General features: G+C 34.0%; 2 protein-coding genes across 6 annotated transcripts; one reads left to right on the forward strand and one right to left on the reverse strand.

Annotated features, from left to right (window-relative positions):
- Nucleotides 904–14,544, forward strand: LOC107642879 (calcium-transporting ATPase 10, plasma membrane-type). Of its 4 annotated transcripts, none has more exons than XM_016346397.2 (35): nucleotides 904–1,023; nucleotides 3,055–3,139; nucleotides 3,318–3,463; nucleotides 5,113–5,229; nucleotides 5,312–5,354; nucleotides 5,674–5,789; nucleotides 5,883–6,014; nucleotides 6,096–6,185; nucleotides 6,562–6,631; nucleotides 6,834–6,904; nucleotides 7,021–7,104; nucleotides 7,202–7,279; nucleotides 7,365–7,436; nucleotides 7,759–7,842; nucleotides 7,918–8,000; nucleotides 8,440–8,548; nucleotides 8,688–8,743; nucleotides 8,922–8,964; nucleotides 9,048–9,131; nucleotides 9,467–9,604; nucleotides 9,705–9,770; nucleotides 9,857–9,955; nucleotides 10,054–10,164; nucleotides 10,431–10,598; nucleotides 10,965–11,024; nucleotides 11,281–11,448; nucleotides 11,538–11,654; nucleotides 12,011–12,109; nucleotides 12,268–12,405; nucleotides 12,494–12,594; nucleotides 13,211–13,256; nucleotides 13,442–13,576; nucleotides 13,835–13,942; nucleotides 14,045–14,136; nucleotides 14,261–14,544. In XM_016346397.2, exons 3-35 carry the CDS (start codon nucleotides 3,332–3,334, stop codon nucleotides 14,397–14,399), a joined length of 3,249 nt encoding a protein of 1,082 aa, XP_016201883.1. In that variant the 5' UTR covers nucleotides 904–1,023; nucleotides 3,055–3,139; nucleotides 3,318–3,331; the 3' UTR covers nucleotides 14,400–14,544. The 4 variants fall into 4 exon arrangements, with proteins under 4 accessions (XP_016201883.1, XP_016201874.1, XP_020962828.1 ...); XM_016346388.2 differs by lacking the exon at nucleotides 904–1,023 and adding an exon at nucleotides 1,756–1,843; XM_021107169.1 differs by lacking the exon at nucleotides 904–1,023 and having other exon boundaries at nucleotides 2,682–3,139; nucleotides 5,680–5,789.
- Nucleotides 14,522–18,031, reverse strand: LOC107642900 (choline monooxygenase, chloroplastic). Of its 2 annotated transcripts, none has more exons than XM_016346407.2 (10): nucleotides 17,699–18,031; nucleotides 17,466–17,511; nucleotides 17,117–17,252; nucleotides 16,797–16,871; nucleotides 16,494–16,706; nucleotides 16,318–16,413; nucleotides 15,983–16,104; nucleotides 15,722–15,815; nucleotides 15,323–15,373; nucleotides 14,522–15,227 (listed from the first exon to the last, which is right to left on the reverse strand). In XM_016346407.2, the coding sequence occupies exons 1-10, from the start codon at nucleotides 17,982–17,984 to the stop codon at nucleotides 15,090–15,092; spliced, it is 1,257 nt and encodes a 418-aa protein (XP_016201893.1). In that variant the 5' UTR covers nucleotides 17,985–18,031; the 3' UTR covers nucleotides 14,522–15,089. The 2 variants fall into 2 exon arrangements, 1 of the variants encoding a protein (XP_016201893.1); XR_002351070.1 differs by having other exon boundaries at nucleotides 15,131–15,227; nucleotides 15,323–15,428.

Consider the following 18,256-nt stretch of genomic DNA (forward strand, 5'->3'; position numbering starts at 1 on the left):
AATTTTTTTATTTTTAATTTTAAAATTTAAAAAATTAAGATAGTGAAAAATTATATTTTTTTTTCTTTTGTAATAGACCTGTTTTTCAATTTGTTAATTTAAATTGACTACGGTCTTAATTGGTTTTCTAACAGAATCCCAAAATAAATTATCTCTTGCCTAATCATGTTAACAGACTCTAAAATAACTAAGTTTTAAATATGTTTTTGGTGACTCATTATAAAAAAAATGTCCTAACTAGATTTAACCTTTTATTCTTTATGTTATTAAAAATTTTCATCGGAGAGTAAAGTATCGTTTTTGTCCCTAACGTTTGGGGTAAATTCTATTTGTGTCCTTAACGTTTAAATCGTCCTATTTGTATCCCTAACGTTTGTAAAAGTGATTCAATGTTATCCTGCCGTTAATTACACATGATGAGTGTTTTAGTTTGAGTTTTGAAAATCTCTTCTTGAAGTTAGAATACAAATGTCTGAGATAGAATCGATGATCTACTCCGAAAAATAGCTCATCAAATGTTGAAACTAATTCCTACAATATTTACATAATTCACTTTTTTAGAGACATAATTGAATCTAAACACAAATAATGGGTATAATATTAAAATTGAACACATCCAAGTGAGACCTAATTGAGAATGAATACATCCAAGTGAAAATAAAAAATATAATCTGATTTGTTAGTATAATTGATAGTAGGATAACATTGAATCACTTTTATAAACGTTAAGAATACAAATAGGACGATTTAAACGTTAGAGATTGGAAGGGAAGGTGGCAACGAGGCTGTCTGGGAACAATTGAGAGTCGTAGCATTTTGCAAGGAGAGTTGTTTGCTATTTGGAGAGGCTTTCTTTTAGCATGGGACTCGGGACAAAGAGACATTATATGTGAGACAGACTGTGCTTCATATGCAAGAATTAAATAAAGATAGTCGCAGAACAAAAGAAATATGCAATTAAAAGTGATTATCCAATTAGTCTGCTCCTTCATGCAATTTTGCTCCTACCCTTCATACTATAAGGTGAAGATATACAATTTTGTTCTTTTTAAATTTCCCTTGTCATTCTCTACCTTGTTAATTAAGACTTCTTGTATAAAAATAAATAACATTGAAAACATAAACCTTTTTCTTCTTGTTCAAACTTATCTTTTGACAAACAAATTAAATTGACAAATCAGTATTTGACACACATAATACAACTTTGGATGCTTGCTTTTCGACTATTAATGTAGTTGCTGATCCATATTCACATTAATTATATAAATTCTCATCAGTTATTTTTTCCTTAATTAAGCATCTAGCTGTATATCTTAAGGTATATATAACTAGCTATACCTTCTCTTAATTCTATATTTCTTACTCATGTTGAGTTTTTTGGTCATGATGGCATGTTAATTAAGGTGATTCTTCTTGTTCTTCATACTTCTTAATTGGCTACAAAATATACATTATTTTGTATGTAATTGTCTCTTCACATATGTGATGAGATGTTATGTACCATATATATAATACTATGTTCATAACTATGAGAATTATTTAATTTATACCAAATTACTTTTAATAAAATGAAAGAGACAAGTATATATAATATTATTACAACTAATAACGAATACTATAAAAATTTCTTAAATTTTTCTGCCGACTGAATCTGCATTCAGCACTTTGGCTGGGGTCATGCACGAATAACACATGCTATATATACATATATGTGCGTAAGTTCTATCTATATATATGTAATCCGTGACACACATGCATCATCTATTACATTTACATTATTCATCATATCTTCATATCTTGATTGTGTGATTCTAACCACCACACCGTTCGTTATTCTATACAGGTAATTATTATTCATCTGGTATATATATATATAGTTGTTTGAAAACAAAAAATGTCCATAATTTCAACTTTTGAGTTTATTTATTTTAGCTCCATCATGTGAACCTTGACTTCTTTTTCCAAATTTCCATCAACATTAATGGAATATGTCGTGTCCTATTCCTACGGCCATTAGTTACCAAATGGCTTGTCTCACTTATCCTCAGCTTTGATGTTACCCCTTCATGACATATTATTAAACATCAAAATAATTTTCTATTTCACATGTTCACTGATATGATCTTCTCTTTATATATTAAATTAAAAATATTCATAGACTTATATTTAAGTATATAAAATAGTGACTACTTACGTAAAGTACTATTTATAAAGGAGTTTTATCGGAAACAAAACAAGTGAAAAAAACATTAAGGTGTTAAGTTAATGAATTTTTCATTTTATAAATTCTTCTTTTTTTCTTGTTTTTTTTTATGTATGACTGATTTATAACACTCTTTACATTTGCTATTTAATCTGAATTAATAAAATTTATTTGTTATAATAAAAGGTAAGTTCGACAAATTCGACACTAAATTTATAGGCACCAAAGAATTTGTCATAACATAGTTTGCTAGCAATTAATTAGTTAAAGAGCTAAAATGACTAGAATATCCTATGGTTCGTTAGAATTTAGATTCTCTAAATTTTAAATTTGTACTTTAGAAGATAAACTATGATCTTCTACTCTTAGTTTTTCTCTCATATTTATTTTTTGTCTCACCTATAAAATAAAAAATAAATAATAATAAATCACACTTTACTCTCTAAAAATAAAATTCAAACTTTAGAGGATCCAAATCCGATTCGTTATTATTTCTTCTGAAACTCATATCATGTCATACACCAGTGGTGAGAATAATGGAAAATGGAATGCCTTGAAGCATGAGACTCTAGAGTTTTAGAGTTTAGAGGAGTGCATAGAAAAAATGGTGTCACAAGCTCCGATCTTCTCAGAATTTGAACAAATCGTTAGAAATAAGCTAACAATAATAAAGAAAGAGTGGAATATATTCTTAGCGTGGTGGATACTTTCCTTGAATCTACAACTTCCACCCGTGATTCCTGAGAAAACCAATAGCATTAGAAAAGTATCTCTCTTTTAAAATTAAATGCGAAAATTTAAACGCTTCGTTAATTAAGCTCGTCGTTTCTTGTTTGTATGAATGGTTGAAGAGCAATCGACGAAGATAAGGAAGAAGAAGAAGACAACGCTGCTATCACTGTCACTGTTAAAACCTACTCTTCTCTAATTTTACTGGTAAGTCAACAAAGACTAGTTAATTTAATTGTCAATGCTCACTATTACTCACCGTTAAATTGATTTAATTTGCTAATTGCAATTGAAATGATGGTTGATGGAGAATAATGATAATGATAATGCCACTATGAACGAATACGATAGAGTGTAACATACAGTGTGATCTCTCCTGCGACAGTTATTGGAAGAAGCATGAGTTATGGAAAGGACGACATAGAAGCTCCTCGGAGCTCCGGTGACATCGACGACGGAGGCTCCTCCTCCAGTCCCTTTGATATTGCCAGAACAAAAGATGCTTCCGTTCAACGACTCAAGCGTTGGAGGGTATATCTCTATATCCCTTTCTCCTCTTAATAATTTTTATATTCATTCATTTTCTTTTTTCTTTTTAAAATTCAGTGTTTGATATATTATATTCATTTGAAAATAGAGGTACCGGTTAAAAAACAAGAAGCTGAAATATTTTAGGATTATTTAATTCTTAGTGTTCTGGGATTTGCAGAGCAAGTTTATAGAAACCCCTCTCTCATAAATTTGCCATTGATTCTGAGGTCCACAGTTGTAATTTTTAAGATATGAGATTAGACTAGGTTCTTTCATTTATCTTCTTTATCCTTTTTTTCCCCTTTTTCTAACTATAAAATTTGGCAAATTGAGAGAACAAGGACCTATCTACACATGAACGTTGCATTTGACTATTTTGAACTTTGAGGCATTGAAAAAAGTGAAGTAATTACATGATATAAGCTCCAGTTAGCACAATATTTGGGATCTCTGGTTCTATTTATATCAGCTTGCGATTTGTGAATCTCTTCAAAACATTGTACACCAGAGGATAGGAACAGGTGAAATTCTTGGGGGCTAACTTTGCTCTAGTGCCTTTGATTTATCAAAATTGGATCAGCATCGTAGGAAGTGTTACATGGAATACTTTTCTATATTTACAAGGAACAAACATGTTGTTCTGTCAAGAATAACAACAGCACTCCAGGATTCTTTCTGTACAAACAGAACCGGCAGAACATGTCAAGTTAAGAATTTTGTTGCATTCAATCCATGTTGCACCACATAGAACATGTCAACTGAGTTGTAGTTAAAGGTGAATTGGACGCAGCAACCATTGTTCAATCAAATTGGGAAGCTCCAGTGAGATCAAACCGTATGTTTATTGCACAGTGCATACAAGATAATGTGCTTGTCTTCTTAGATTCATCTATATAAAGTGGGAGCAAGATAGGTCCAGTTTTTCATAAATTTTTGTTTTATCTACTTTTGATCTGAAGAGCAGTTCATGTCTTTAGAAAATTCCATTCTTTTCCATAACTAAGAAAATTACTTCACTGGACCCTGTGGGATAAGGGATGATTTGAGTTTCCAGATATGGGATTCAATTATGACTGGTGGATTTGAATTCTATAAGATGGACGGATTTCCAGGTCTGATATATGTTATTGATAAAAATAAAAAATAAAAAAAAAAAGAGAGAAGAAGATGGATAATGCTAATTTCTAATGGAAAAAACCAGGAGGATTATTCAACCATTAACGGTTATAAGTTATAACACCATAACACTAAGAGAGGCAAACTGTAGTTGAGACTAGGATATAAACATGAACAGCAATGTGAAAACTAGCAGTGGACAAAAGAAAAGGAAAAAAAAAAAAACGTTTGCAGATATTACTTCTTTTGAAGTTGCAAATATGCCCTTAAGAAAAGTAGTTAGAAGTCACCAGAACAAATATAAACTTCACTTTGCAAAACTAGCAGATCCTCCATTGGACTTTAAGTTGCCATAAACTTATTATTTAGCAACATCAGTGTTTCTTGTTATGATTATATTAGCCTGTTTTATCAATGGCTAGTTCTATTTGATTATTCTGTTTTTTGCTGCTTTTGGGCTACGTATTACTTTTCGTTTTCTGGAAGTTAGTGCTTTTCTAATGACTAGACAAAAATTCTCTTCTTTTTTTTAGCAAGCAGCGCTTGTGCTTAACGCTTCTCGCCGATTTCGCTACACCTTGGACTTGAAGAAAGAAGAAGAAAAGGAGCAAGTGCTGAGAAAGATTAGAGGGCATGTTCAAGTCATCAGAGTTTGGTTCCTTGGCTGGTTCTCTTTATAATTGCTCATCTATCAGACATTAAATGGATTTAATTAATTATTCTTCCTATTAGGCAGCGTATCTTTTCAAGGAGTCTGCAAAAAAATTGAAAAGTGGTGAGTCAATCTTCTCGTGATTATTTGTGTATAAATTGCAGTATACTAGTAGCTGATATGGTTGTCATTTTTTGTGGTTTATGGCTGCCTCATGATTTGTAAGAAGTGTCTTTATTACGGTGATACATAATAAATGGTATCTTAAGTATTATCTTATTCTTAAGTTGTTGCTAGGATATCAGTATAACCAATTATCAGTGATGATCTTGTTCGACCTTTATTACAATTATGTGTCCTACAATGGCTTGATCTAATATAAGTGTAGAGCCTATTTATGGGTCTTCTTTTTTCTCCCACTATTGATGATAATGTCTTTTAGAATTAGGAATTGCCCCACATCCTACAAGCACCACTGGAGAATTTCAAATTGGGCTAGAGTTACTTTCTTCAATTGCAAGGGATCATAATACTGCTACTCTGCAAGAAAAAGGAGGGGTAAGTGTGCCAATAATAGTTCTTTCTTAAATTGGTAATCCAATTTATTAACGTTATAAATATTCATGCAATTCTTCTGAATCACATTTTAAGGTTGAAGGGATAGCAAGTTTGTTGGAGACCAATTTAGAAAAGGGGATTCAAGGTGATGACGCTGACTTGTCAAGACGGACAAAGGCTTTTGGCTCGAACAACTATCCTCGAAAGAAAGGAAGAAGTTTCTTGGTAAAGTCTGGTGCACTCTGATATTGGATGGTCCGCTTATGGTTATTGGGCTGATGTCTTTGTTTATGTTGTCTATAACAGATGTTTGTTTGGGATGCTTGCAAGGATCTGACCTTGATTATTTTAATGGTAGCTGCTGCAGCTTCATTAGTACTGGGGATAAAATCTGAGGTGAGAAAACGTGGCAGAGTCATAATGTTCCTTTATATCAGAAACAATGTATCCTGTTAGGTATTCATCTTTGTACCAATCCATTTAATGGAGACTGGACTTGTCTCAACCATATTCCATATTGACAAACAAACTTATGGTTCTTTAGCATACATTGGTTCTAATAATAAAGTAAATTGCAATCTATTGGCAGTGTCAAGACTTGATCATTGCAGTCTAACTAAAATTTGCATTGTTTTGATTATTGTCTTTCATCATCCCTTATACTTTGTAGCTGTACTTTCATTTTGTACCTATACCATCTATGATTAGGAAGATGTTTTTAAATGTTGAGAAATAGGTTTTCATCCATAGAAGAATTAATTTTATATTTCAGGGTATTAAGGAAGGATGGTATGATGGTGGAAGCATTGCTTTTGCAGTTATTCTTGTTATTGTTGTTACAGGTACTATGCCAATATTTTGTCTTTGTAAAGTTTCTAATAAAGCATTCAAACATGTTCTATGGTTCTGTTTCTCAACTTGATTTTTTTATATAACTTTGTTATATATTATGGAGGTTATCACTTATCACAATAGTTACATCTGTAGTAATATTATCGTTTGAAGTGCGCATCACTCTCTTTCTTTCTCCGCTTCCTTTTGTAGCTATAAGTGATTATAAGCAGTCTCTTCAGTTTCGGGACCTAAATGAGGAGAAGAGAAACATTCGTTTGGAGGTTTGATTTTTTGCTTCTCTGTACTTCTTTATTATTACTATTATTATTATAGCATCCTCCTTATCATATTTATATATTTTTTTTTCAATCCTTAAATTTTCTCTCTGCATGAGAAGGTAATTAGAGGAGGTAGAAGAGTTGAGATCTCAATCTATGACATTGTTGTTGGTGATGTCATACCCCTTAATATTGGTGACCAGGTACATGAGTTCATCTTCTGTGATTTTTGCACATCATGCCTGATGGTTACTTAATGCTTATCCTTCTTGTTATTTAGTTTATACCTGATTTTTCTAGGTCCCTGCTGATGGAATTTTGATCATCGGTCACTCTCTTGCAGTTGATGAATCTAGTATGACTGGGGAGAGCAATATTGTAAGTGTTTTTTTCCATTATGTGCTAAATAAGAAAAATTACTTGTCTCATTTCTTAAGCTTGATAATCATTTTCCTTTTTGCAGGTTGAAAAGAATTCTAAGAACCCTATTCTGATATCTGGTTGTAAAGTTGCAGATGGCAGTGGTGTTATGCTCGTAATGTTTTACTTTCTTTTGCCATGTGTGTGTGTGTCTATATATATATATATAGAGAGAGAGAGAGAGAGAGGTGCAATTATTCTTAGGGCATCAAAATGCATGCACATATTGTATTCAAGATGGGATTTCATTCACATTTTGATTCTTGAAACAACTGAGTCCAAAAATTTGGAGGGATAAAAATGTTAGATAAAATGAACCATCAATAATTCAATATATTAAAATTGACCATATTTTTCCTTGGATTTAGTTCCTATGTTTTATTGATTATACAGCCCTTTTTGCTGATTTTTCATTTTTGATTAAATCCTTTATTAAGGTAACGGCTGTTGGTATTAATACCGAATGGGGGCTTCTAATGGCTAACATTTCAGAAGACAATGGTGAAGAAACACCTTTGCAGGTACCCTTTCTACTTGTGCTTTCTTTGAGTTCCTGCACCTTTTGGGCTGTTCACCTATATGAGTTCTCAATATAGGTACGCTTGAATGGTCTTGCCACCTTCATTGGTATAATTGGGCTCTCTGTGGCCGTCATCGTTCTGGTTGTGCTACTGGCCAGGTTGCTATCTGTTTCTTTGTATATTCAAGTTTAACCTTTTACAAATACTGCATTGGTGTTTGGCAAATTTTAAAATCATTTAGTAAGTTATCATTTGCTAAATGTTAGTCTAGTTGGTTGCCAAAATGGGACTCTACAGACCACAAGAATACTTTCTTGTATTGAGACTTGAGTGGATTACTGTCTCAAAAGTGAAATGACAGGAAATGATCAAACTCCTCCAAAGTGAGGAGGTTGGTAAAGTCAGAAAATGAAGATCTAATCACTCTTGAATTAAGGTAATTCAATGGTGATTAACTCCTCATTTTATCACTTTACCAATCTCGTCACTTTAGAGGATCCTTTTCCATCTGCCAAAAACACAATTTTAAGTTGCAATTTTTCAATTTAGTGAAGATTTTGTCATGCATGTCTCTGAAATGGCAGTTCATAAGCACAGGTATTTCTCTGGGCATTCTAGAAACCCAGATGGAAGTGTTCAATTTACAGCTGGCAAGACTAAACTCAGTACTGCAATTGATGGAGCAATAAAGATAGTCACTGTTGCGGTATGTGCACTGATAAGTACTGGACTACCGAAACATGCATGATCTGTTAGCCACTTGTATTCATATTCATAAACTGTTATTGGCTTTGAAATTAATACATTTGAGGTGATTCTAAGTCTGTAACACATTGAATATATAGGTCACTATTGTAGTGGTTGCAGTACCTGAAGGACTCCCTTTAGCAGTTACCTTAACGTAAGTTCCTAATTTTTTAACTGAATTTCTAGCCTCCCCCTTCACTCTTCTATTTTTCACTTGTGTTTGTCTTGGCAAATCTTTTGACATACTATAGTATATTACAGTTATTCTCTTTGTCATTCTTTTAGAATCTCATTTCTCTCTATTAAAACTTTGTCCATCAACTGTCTTACAGACTTGCCTACTCTATGAGAAAAATGATGGCAGATAAAGCTTTGGTATGCTGAATTTTGTTTGTGCTATTGGATTTTGACATAACTATTTCAGACGGACTATTTTATATAAGTTCAATGAATTGCAGGTACGTAGGCTTTCTGCCTGTGAGACTATGGGCTCAGCCACAACTATTTGCAGTGATAAGACTGGAACATTGACTATGAATCAGGTTAGTTGGGATGCAGTATATAAACCTGATTCAGATTTATGGTATGCTACATAAAACATTGTTGCAAATATTGCCATTTTGCTCTGGCATGTTTGCTTCGTAGCTTATGACAAGAAGGAACTCCTTTAGCATTTAATATTTGGAGTTCAACACTTAAACTAGCCGATCGCTATGATATCTTATGCCAACTTAAATAGGGAGCAGAGTGTTTTCTGTGTGTTGACAACTAACAGCTTACTTTGGTTGAATATTGAGGAAGAAGTTCATTTCTGTTGCCATTGTTGGAGATAATTGTGTGTCTAGCTGAGTTTCATTTCACCCAAATTTTGAGACAGATGACTGTGGTTGAGGCTATCATTGGTGGGGAGAACATTGATCCTCCTCACGAGAAGTCAAAGCTCAAACCTATACTCTGCTCGTTGCTGATTGAAGGAGTTGCACAGAACACCAATGGCAGTGTTTTTGTACCTGAGGTATGCTAGAATTCTTTTTGTTCTTTTTTTTTTTCCATTCCTACAATAATGGCCTACTTGAGTGGTTCAACTACATTCTGCGTGATTCTGTTTTTCACAGGGTAGTAACAATGTTGAGGTTTCTGGATCACCAACGGAGAAGGCAATTTTACATTGGGCTGTTCAGGTATGTTTTGAAACTACTTCCTTTCTCTCTTCTTCTAGGATCGTTGGGTCTTAACAATTGGTTATGACTGTTATATGACCTATCAGCTTGGGATGAATTTTAAAGCCGCTAGAGCAGAATCATCAATTATTCATGTCTTCCCATTCAATTCAGATAAAAAACGAGGCGGGGTTGCAGTACAGACGGTACCATAATGAAATTTTTACTATAAAATGTCAATACTTTTCCATATCTTGTTTGTCATCCAATTCACTATTACTATGAATTTTACACTTCTTTGCAGACTGAATCTGAAATCCATATACATTGGAAAGGGGCTGCTGAGATAGTCCTAGGATGCTGTACACAGTATATGGATGTAAATGATCACTTAATAGAGATGGATGAAGGAAAGGTATGAGAAAATAGTTTACATATTGATATCAATAACTAATTAATTTGCTTTTCCCGTTTTGCATCCTCTTTTTCTCTCTATCATTTGTCTTTATATAATTTTCACTAATTTGGTATTCACAATTTGCCTCGTCTTTTTTTCATTTTATTGTGTATTTAAAAGTGCAAATAGTAGTACTGTATGATATATTTGGACGACATTTAACAGTAAAATGTCTTGTCCTGTTTTGGCAAAGTTCTTCTGAGGAAAGTTTTTCTGGTTTGCAGATGAACTATTTTAGAAGAGCTATTGAAGATATGGCTTCTCGTAGTCTACGGTGTGTTGCCATTGCATATAGATTATATGAAATGGAGAAAGTTCCAACTAGTGAAGACCTTGCTCACTGGTCATTACCTGAGGATAATCTCATCTTATTGGCTATTGTTGGTCTGAAGGTATTTCTTTCCTCTAAAATAGTACTTCCCTCTTCATCTGTTATATTATCAGTATCATAAAATACTGTCCTGACTGTCCTCTTTTGGTATGCTGTATGATCATGATTTTCCTCTTCTGAAGTAGAACCTCGTTAGCACATTGTTCATATTTTCCCGTTCATCATGGACTCAACTTTGTTGAATGTAATTAGGAATTGTCTCCCAGCAGATTATTTTTAATATTGTGTTTTAACTCGTACATTTTTGTTCACATTCAAAATCTTCTACCTATATTGTGCTAGGAGGTTGAGTATCTTTACTTGTTGATTTCTATCATTTCAGTTTGTTCTTGTTATTTCTTATATCAAATATTCCTTTGAAATGCAGGATCCTTGTCGACCTGGTGTGAAAGATGCGGTGAAGCTTTGCCAGAAAGCTGGAGTTAAGGTATTATTAATAAAAGCCTTTGATGTTGAAAAAAATGGAGGATTTTGCCACATGAATTATTAGAAATAACTAAGGAATTGCTTTTGATGTCTTTAAGTTAGTTTGCAAAGATCAATTTATCTATTATTAGCCACTTTAAATCTTCAATGTTCTGGTGACTGAGAAATTATTTTGCCTAAAAATTGGAATGTGCTTTGCATATATAGTTTTCTATGTAAAACGTTGTTGATTTATTTGGTTTGGTTTCTAATCCTAGGTAAAAATGGTCACCGGTGACAATGTCAAAACTGCAACAGCAATTGCCGTGGAATGTGGAATACTTAATTCATATTCCGAAGCTACAGAGCCATATGTCATCATTGAAGGAAAAGACTTCCGTGCGATGCAAGATGAAGAGAGATTAAAGATTGTTGAAAAGATATCAGTATTACTCAACTACTACAATAGCTTTTTGCTTGTGCTCATATAGTGATGTAGCTTCTCAACAAATTGATTGCCAATGCTGTGTGATAGGTTATGGGACGATCGTCTCCGAATGACAAGCTTTTGCTCGTACAAGCACTGAGGAGGAAGGAGCATGTTGTTGCTGTAACTGGAGACGGAACTAATGATGCTCCTGCCTTACATGAGGTTTGTTCTTTTCCCACTTTTTGGGGCCTTGTTCATTTAGTGATAAGTACTCTCTATGAAGATGACAATAACTAACAGTGGTGTACACTGCCAAGATTGTTTTTCCTACGTCTATTTCATATTCTGTTTGGATTCTTGGCAAGAGTCTGAATAACAGTCAAAGACCCAAAAAAAATAAATAAAAAATATTCTATTGGATCCATATTATGGAATCATATGACAAGTCCTCATATATGACATGATTCCGTTTCCTAGTTTCTAAGTTTGGATCTAAGGCTTGTTTTTATGTTGAAATTATACAAACTACTTTTGATTACTTTGGTTATGATTGTGATTCTTTACTTTTTGGTATTCAGGCTGATATAGGTCTTGCAATGGGGATTCAAGGTACAGAAGTTGCGAAAGAGAGCTCTGATATCATTATATTGGATGACAATTTTGCTTCAGTTGTAAAGGTTAGTCCACTATTTATTCAGCGTGTAAACTGTTGCCAAATTATAGGTTTTGCATAGAATTGATATGCAATCTTGACATTGTTTAACATAAGATGATAATAATAAATTGATACCTGAAGCATAACTTTTGTTGCTTTCAATTTTCTCCAACAATGCAGGTTGTCAGGTGGGGGAGGTCTGTGTATGCAAATATTCAGAAATTTATCCAGTTTCAGCTTACAGTGAATATAGCAGCTCTTGTTATAAATGTTATTGCTGCATTTTCTTCCGGTGACGTACCACTAAATACAGTACAGGTATTACTTTCTATTAGTCTGTCATGGATTTTGTGTTCACTATTCAAGAGGCCATCCTTACAAGTTATATGTATGCTTTCCTCAACAGCTTCTATGGGTAAATCTTATCATGGATACACTTGGAGCTCTAGCCTTGGCAACTGAACCACCAACTGATCATCTAATGGATCGTAATCCAATGAGTCGAAGGTCTAAAATGCCCCTTTATAAAGAACTTGGTGCCTTGAATCATGACTTTTTGTTCGATATGATATTATAGTGTTGCATGGTACTTGAATATTTAAAGAACTGTAGACAATACGGAAAGCCAATCCTTTTTCTGATTACTCTTTCTTTTGTAATGAGCTTTTAAGGGAAGGGAGGTTACCATACTCCAAGGTTGGAGCATGTCACGAGCCTTAGAAAGAGCTTACTAGTACTCTCAAATGACTTACTAAGGACCATCAGCAAGATTCAAATCAAGATCTTTATAAGAACGAACTTTAAAGAGAGAAGTATATTGTACAACATAAAAACTGATATATATATATATATATAGGCAAAATACAATAATATCAGGGTACATGAACATAACATATCAATTTAATAATACTATGTGATTCCCTCTGAAAATAACCAGTAGCAAGAAGCCATGGAGATACTTGTGAGCACCAAGTTTATGTGTTCTTGCCTGTATTTTCAAATACATTTCGGAGAATCGACCTATACTTAGTAGGCAGCTCCATTATCATAACATCTGATGCTGTGCTATGTGCTGGGGTAGATTCCATCTACAGAAGTTAATAATATCTTGTTTGCTTTTCAGAGAACCTCTTATATCAAATATTATGTGGAGGAATCTGCTGATACAGGTGAATGCTCTTTCACAACTAGTAGCGCCCCTCTCATTTTAAATACAGGGGAATTTTTTTAAGTTCGCTAAGCTACAAACAACCAACTAATGAGTGTTAAAGTAAAAGTATAATGCATTGCTTCGGTGGATGTCATTTTATTTCTGTTGTCTACATATATCCGTGTAATGGTTGGAACCTTTCAGGCAATTTACCAAGTGTCTGTCCTACTTATACTCAATTTCCGAGGCATTTCCATACTGAATTTGGCACACAAGTCCAGTGACCACGCACTCAAAGTGAAGGACACTTTGATATTCAATGCCTTTGTTCTCTGTCAAGTAAGTACTTACCGTATTGAACTAATTCTGAGGCCTACCTTAATCTGGTGCTAAAATTTACTCTCTTTATTTAGAAGATTGAGAAAATAAGGATTGAACTCTATAAGTATCACTTGGGTTATAAATGTTCTAATACATTGTAAATCAACCTTGTCAAAAGGTTTTGTTGTTAAGCTATTGTAGCACGGCCATAGATTTCATCTTCGGATTTTCATTTAAATGATGAGAAAGAAAACATATATACTTCCAAAATTGCAGGTTTTTAATGAATTTAATGCCCGCAAGCCGGATGAGTTCAATATATTCAAGGGAGTGACAAGAAATTACCTCTTTATGGGGATAGTGGCATTGACTGTAGTACTTCAGGTTGGTCTTGTTTGAACTCTTGGCTGAGCATTTGGTCTTTATTCATGAAATATTCTTATATTTTAGGACGAACATAAACTTTCTTTCTTTATTTGTTATCAGATTATCATCATTGAATTTCTAGAAAAGTTCGTTAAAACAGTCAAGCTAACTTGGCAACAGTGGCTCATTTGTGTCATCATTGGATTTATCAGGTCAGTTTTCAACGAGTTTGTTTACACTAGAGAGAGATTAATGCATTTATGGTAGCTGAGAAGAAGAGTTGCTTCTTCATGTACATATATATGTTAAAATCATTTCTTTTCCCATCACTTTCAGCTGGCCTCTTGCTGTGGTTGGAAAACTGATACCAGTACCAGAAAAGCCAGAAAAGCAGCTCAGTAACTCTTTTAGGGAGTGTGCTGACCGTGTTCGAAGGTGTTTTTGTTGTGATGCTTCTGAAGAGAATCATGTATAGGTGTCTAGCTGGTTTTCTATCGTGTGTGCAATTTCTTTTATTTTGACTTGATAGCTTACATTCTCCTGGTAATGGTAAATGGTATACTGTTGTACAAATGGTTTTAACATGTATATGGTCTTTTTTCTTTTTTTTTTCCCTATTTTTTTATTACTGTATTTTGTGAGCCTGATAAACACCAATTCATACTTTCTTATATGTGGAAAGTTACAGATATTTGATTATTATTTCAATTTTAGCTGCTTGCCCAAGATTTGATGAGTTTTGCAGACCAGCCACCACCCACCAGTGCCCTTATTTCTCCTTATTTGGGTTCAACCCTGATTAAGTTTAGAATGCACATGTGAAAAATCTAACCTCTCTACGCCTTAAAGCATCTTGAATCATTCAAAGGAAAAAAATAAAATAAATAAACAATGGTGACAGCAATTTGCATGCAGAATTTAACACCAGTAACAAAACAAAGAGGTATTAAGTGAATCTATTAGGTCTAGAGATCCTCATTGCATATTTACATCTAGTGATTCATTCACTACTGCTGGTTTGGTTTTATTCGTATCAACGGTAATGCTCAGTAAATTTTCCCAACAACAACCACGTTCGGTAAAGCCACTACTATTGCAAGTGGAGTAATTGCATGCATGGCATGCATCAAATTCAAATTCACACACACATACCTAGTCATGGAATTTATTTTTTTAGGTTTTCATAAAGCAGACAATGAAAATGGTGCATGGCCTGCTCAACTTTAGGGGCATACCTACCCACACAATATGCCGGGGATTGGAGGCCCTTCTGAACACCTTCACACAGCACAATATCTTCTATCTGATCATCAACAAGAACAGCCAAATATACTACTTCAGTACTATGTTATGACACTTTGAAAATTTCTATCAGACCTAGAAAACTAACATTTGTACCTGCACTTTCTCACTGTCCTGTAAACTTAACTCTATGAAATCCTTGTCATGCTACTCAGCCAAAGAAGAATGTTAGAGAGAAGAAAAGTTTCAACCCTTCAAAGAACTATGGAGACAATAAGATCAAGTAGAATCCATCCAAACAAGAAAATAATTATTTTTTGCATTTCCTTGGAACCATTCAAAGTATGAAAAGCAAAGTTCCAGACTTTATATTTCTTAACATGATTACAGTCACTAACCCTGCTCAAATGCTATTTATCTTAGTGCCAAAGTATCTTCCCACCATATGCAGAGGGTGAGAAACTATCAACACAAGGTTTATTATAACAGATTGAGAGAGGAATACCAATGCCGAACAAGGGTATAATATCAGGCAGATGCATGACTTGAAATTACCTTTAGAGAGTGTTCAAGATAGTAATCAAATACCACTTGACATTTGTTGGGTCCTAGTGGAAGTACAAGATTGGTGTCCATCCAAGGTCCATACCTGTCATGCCACCAGTAAACACAACTTGTTATAAAAAGAAAGCACACTGATTTGCAAAACGAATACAAGGAAGGAAGATGGCTGTTTATTGTTTTATCATCCATAAAAGTAATATCATCGGGACTAAAAAGAAGATCAACCAATTGCCCAAATAACAAAGCAGGAACCTATTAATCATGAAGTTTGGGTAAATGAAAGCATATATAGCTTTTCTTCCAAGTCGGTCGTAATTGTCTTTGCTTTCCCCGGAGCTGCCTTCACAACTTTGGATGCTAACTCTTTCAAATATCTGTTTCATTCATAAGAACCCTTCAGTAAGCAATCCGTGATAACCAGAGGTCCAGAAATCCAATTCTAGGAGTATCATAATATCTTTTTTTTGCTTAATATAGCACATTAATTAGATCTAACAAAATGATATTCTGGGGGGTGGGAGATATATCATGATAAAGTACATTGTATTGTAAATGATATTTTGATAAAGGGTAGCAAAGAAGCATACTGTGGTAGAATAAGAATCAAACTTAAGACCGGATGCTAAGCCTTTATGTGCATAAGGAACATGATAGCCACCATCCAAGTAGTTATCGCAGAATACCTGTAAAGAAGAAGAAAGTTTCAATTTTCAAACATACCTTCGAGTTAGGCCAATTATGATCAGTTACGCCAAGAGATTACCTTCCAATTGCAATCAATGGTGTATTCACGTCTACAAACATAATTTAGCGAAGAATCAATTCCGTTGGTACTCAATATTTCTGAACAGCTACCAAGCCATTCTTTTGCTACATAAGTACTATCAATTTCCATCAGAGGAAGACTCTCTTTTTCGAGATTGAGAAGAATGAAAGGTCCCCAGGTAGATACTTTAATTGGTATAAGCCCAAAATCCTACCTTTCAAGGTTAGAGAAATCAGCCACCCCAAACACATTGAACAACAGATAACTTAGAATAATATTTCAGAACTCAGAACTTCATACCTTTACATTGAAGTTCCGCATTCCTGATATCCTAGTTGCCTTAAGAAGTGCCCCACTTAACCCGTACGTCCATCCCTGAAGAAATGATTGCCTTTCATCATATCTAATTAAAAACAATTATGCTAGGTGTACACTAAAATCAGCCAACAATATCAGCCACATCCACAAGTATAAAATACATGCTGGAATACAAAATACACATTGCGAATAAGTTAAACATCACATGTATTTATACACAAATACATAGTGGCTGATTTTGGTGTACAAATATCATTTTTGAACTAAAAAATATGCATAGTGAGTTCTACAAGTGAACTCACATGGTATGGGCAGACAAAGCAGGACTTGTGTCCACTTCCAGAAGCAAGAAGAGAGGCATGATGTCGACACACATTGTGAAAGGCTTGAAGCTTCCCACTCTCATCTCGACAGACCACAAATTCCACATCTCCTAGTCTACAATAAATAATCCTCCAATTGGTTCTTAGAAACTTGGAAGAAAAGAAAGTGAGCAGAGTGCACAACTTAATAATTGACCTCTAAACACCCTTTTCCCCCTTCCAAGAACCAAATGGAGCAACAATTAGCCTACTTTTCTACACCAACATATCTAAAGGACAAATCCAGCTGAATTAAAAGTAAAATTAGATCACAAAAAAAAAAGCTAACCTTCCAGTGAAAAAGCTATTGGGATCCCTTATCTGCTCTGTTGATCCTGGTTAGTAAAACCAATTTAATATTTAGAAATTCTGGGAACGAATAGGAAAATCTAGGAGACAGTAACCCAGTACACATTTGATGATATATTCAAATACAAATAAAGGTAGTAAATTGAAGTGAAAAATTCTTCATTTTCACATGGTTAACAAAAAGTTAGAAACTTTAGAGAAGCAGAAACTGACCGACAGCTTGCCAGCCTCGGTAGAAGATGCGATGGAGCTCAAGTTGGAAGAAAGAAGGGTCAGTGTACCATGATGTTGGGGGTGTCACAGCTTCTTCTATGGGAATCTTAGGATTGAACTCTGACACTAACACCTCTGCTTCTGAAGAATTGCGAACAGAGCAACAAGCGATGATCGATGTTGAAGCTGTTTTGTGGTGAAAATTAAGGTTGTGAGAATGTCGTTGTCGTCCGAGTTTAGGGATAAAGGGGGTGAGTTGCATGGTCAGCGCCATTTGCATATGCATAGCTAATTAGATAGCGTTCGGCGTGTCTTCCAATGAATGATGTTCCTCACTTTCAATTCCTTCAAATTCTATTAACTATTGATTCATCCTCTCAATTTTAAATTTTTATTTGAGAAAATAAAGTATAATATTTTATTATTAAATATTTTTTTTAATTTTATCTATAAAATAAATAATAAAAAATTATATTTTATTTTTTGAAATAAGATTTAAAATTTAAAAAATCTAAATTCTATTTGTAGGATAGTTTGTATGGATTCACCCGATAAATA

This window comes from Arachis ipaensis, chromosome B01 (assembly GCF_000816755.2).
Source record: "Arachis ipaensis cultivar K30076 chromosome B01, Araip1.1, whole genome shotgun sequence".
NCBI lineage: Eukaryota > Viridiplantae > Streptophyta > Magnoliopsida > Fabales > Fabaceae > Arachis > Arachis ipaensis.

Coding starts and splice junctions, on each gene's coding strand:
- LOC107642879 (XM_016346397.2), top strand. CDS start 3,332: ATGAGTTATGGAAAGGACGACATAGAAGCTCCTCGGAGCTCCGGTGAC. Junction 6,015..6,095: donor AGAAAGGAAGAAGTTTCTTG/GTAAAGTCTGGT, acceptor TGTCTATAACAG/ATGTTTGTTTGGGATGCTTG. Junction 7,437..7,758: donor ATGGCAGTGGTGTTATGCTC/GTAATGTTTTAC, acceptor TCCTTTATTAAG/GTAACGGCTGTTGGTATTAA.
- LOC107642900 (XM_016346407.2), bottom strand. CDS start 17,984: ATGCATATGCAAATGGCGCTGACCATGCAACTCACCCCCTTTATCCCT. Junction 17,512..17,698: donor CCGAGGCTGGCAAGCTGTCG/GTCAGTTTCTGC, acceptor TTTACTAACCAG/GATCAACAGAGCAGATAAGG. Junction 15,228..15,322: donor AGGACAGTGAGAAAGTGCAG/GTACAAATGTTA, acceptor GTTGATGATCAG/ATAGAAGATATTGTGCTGTG.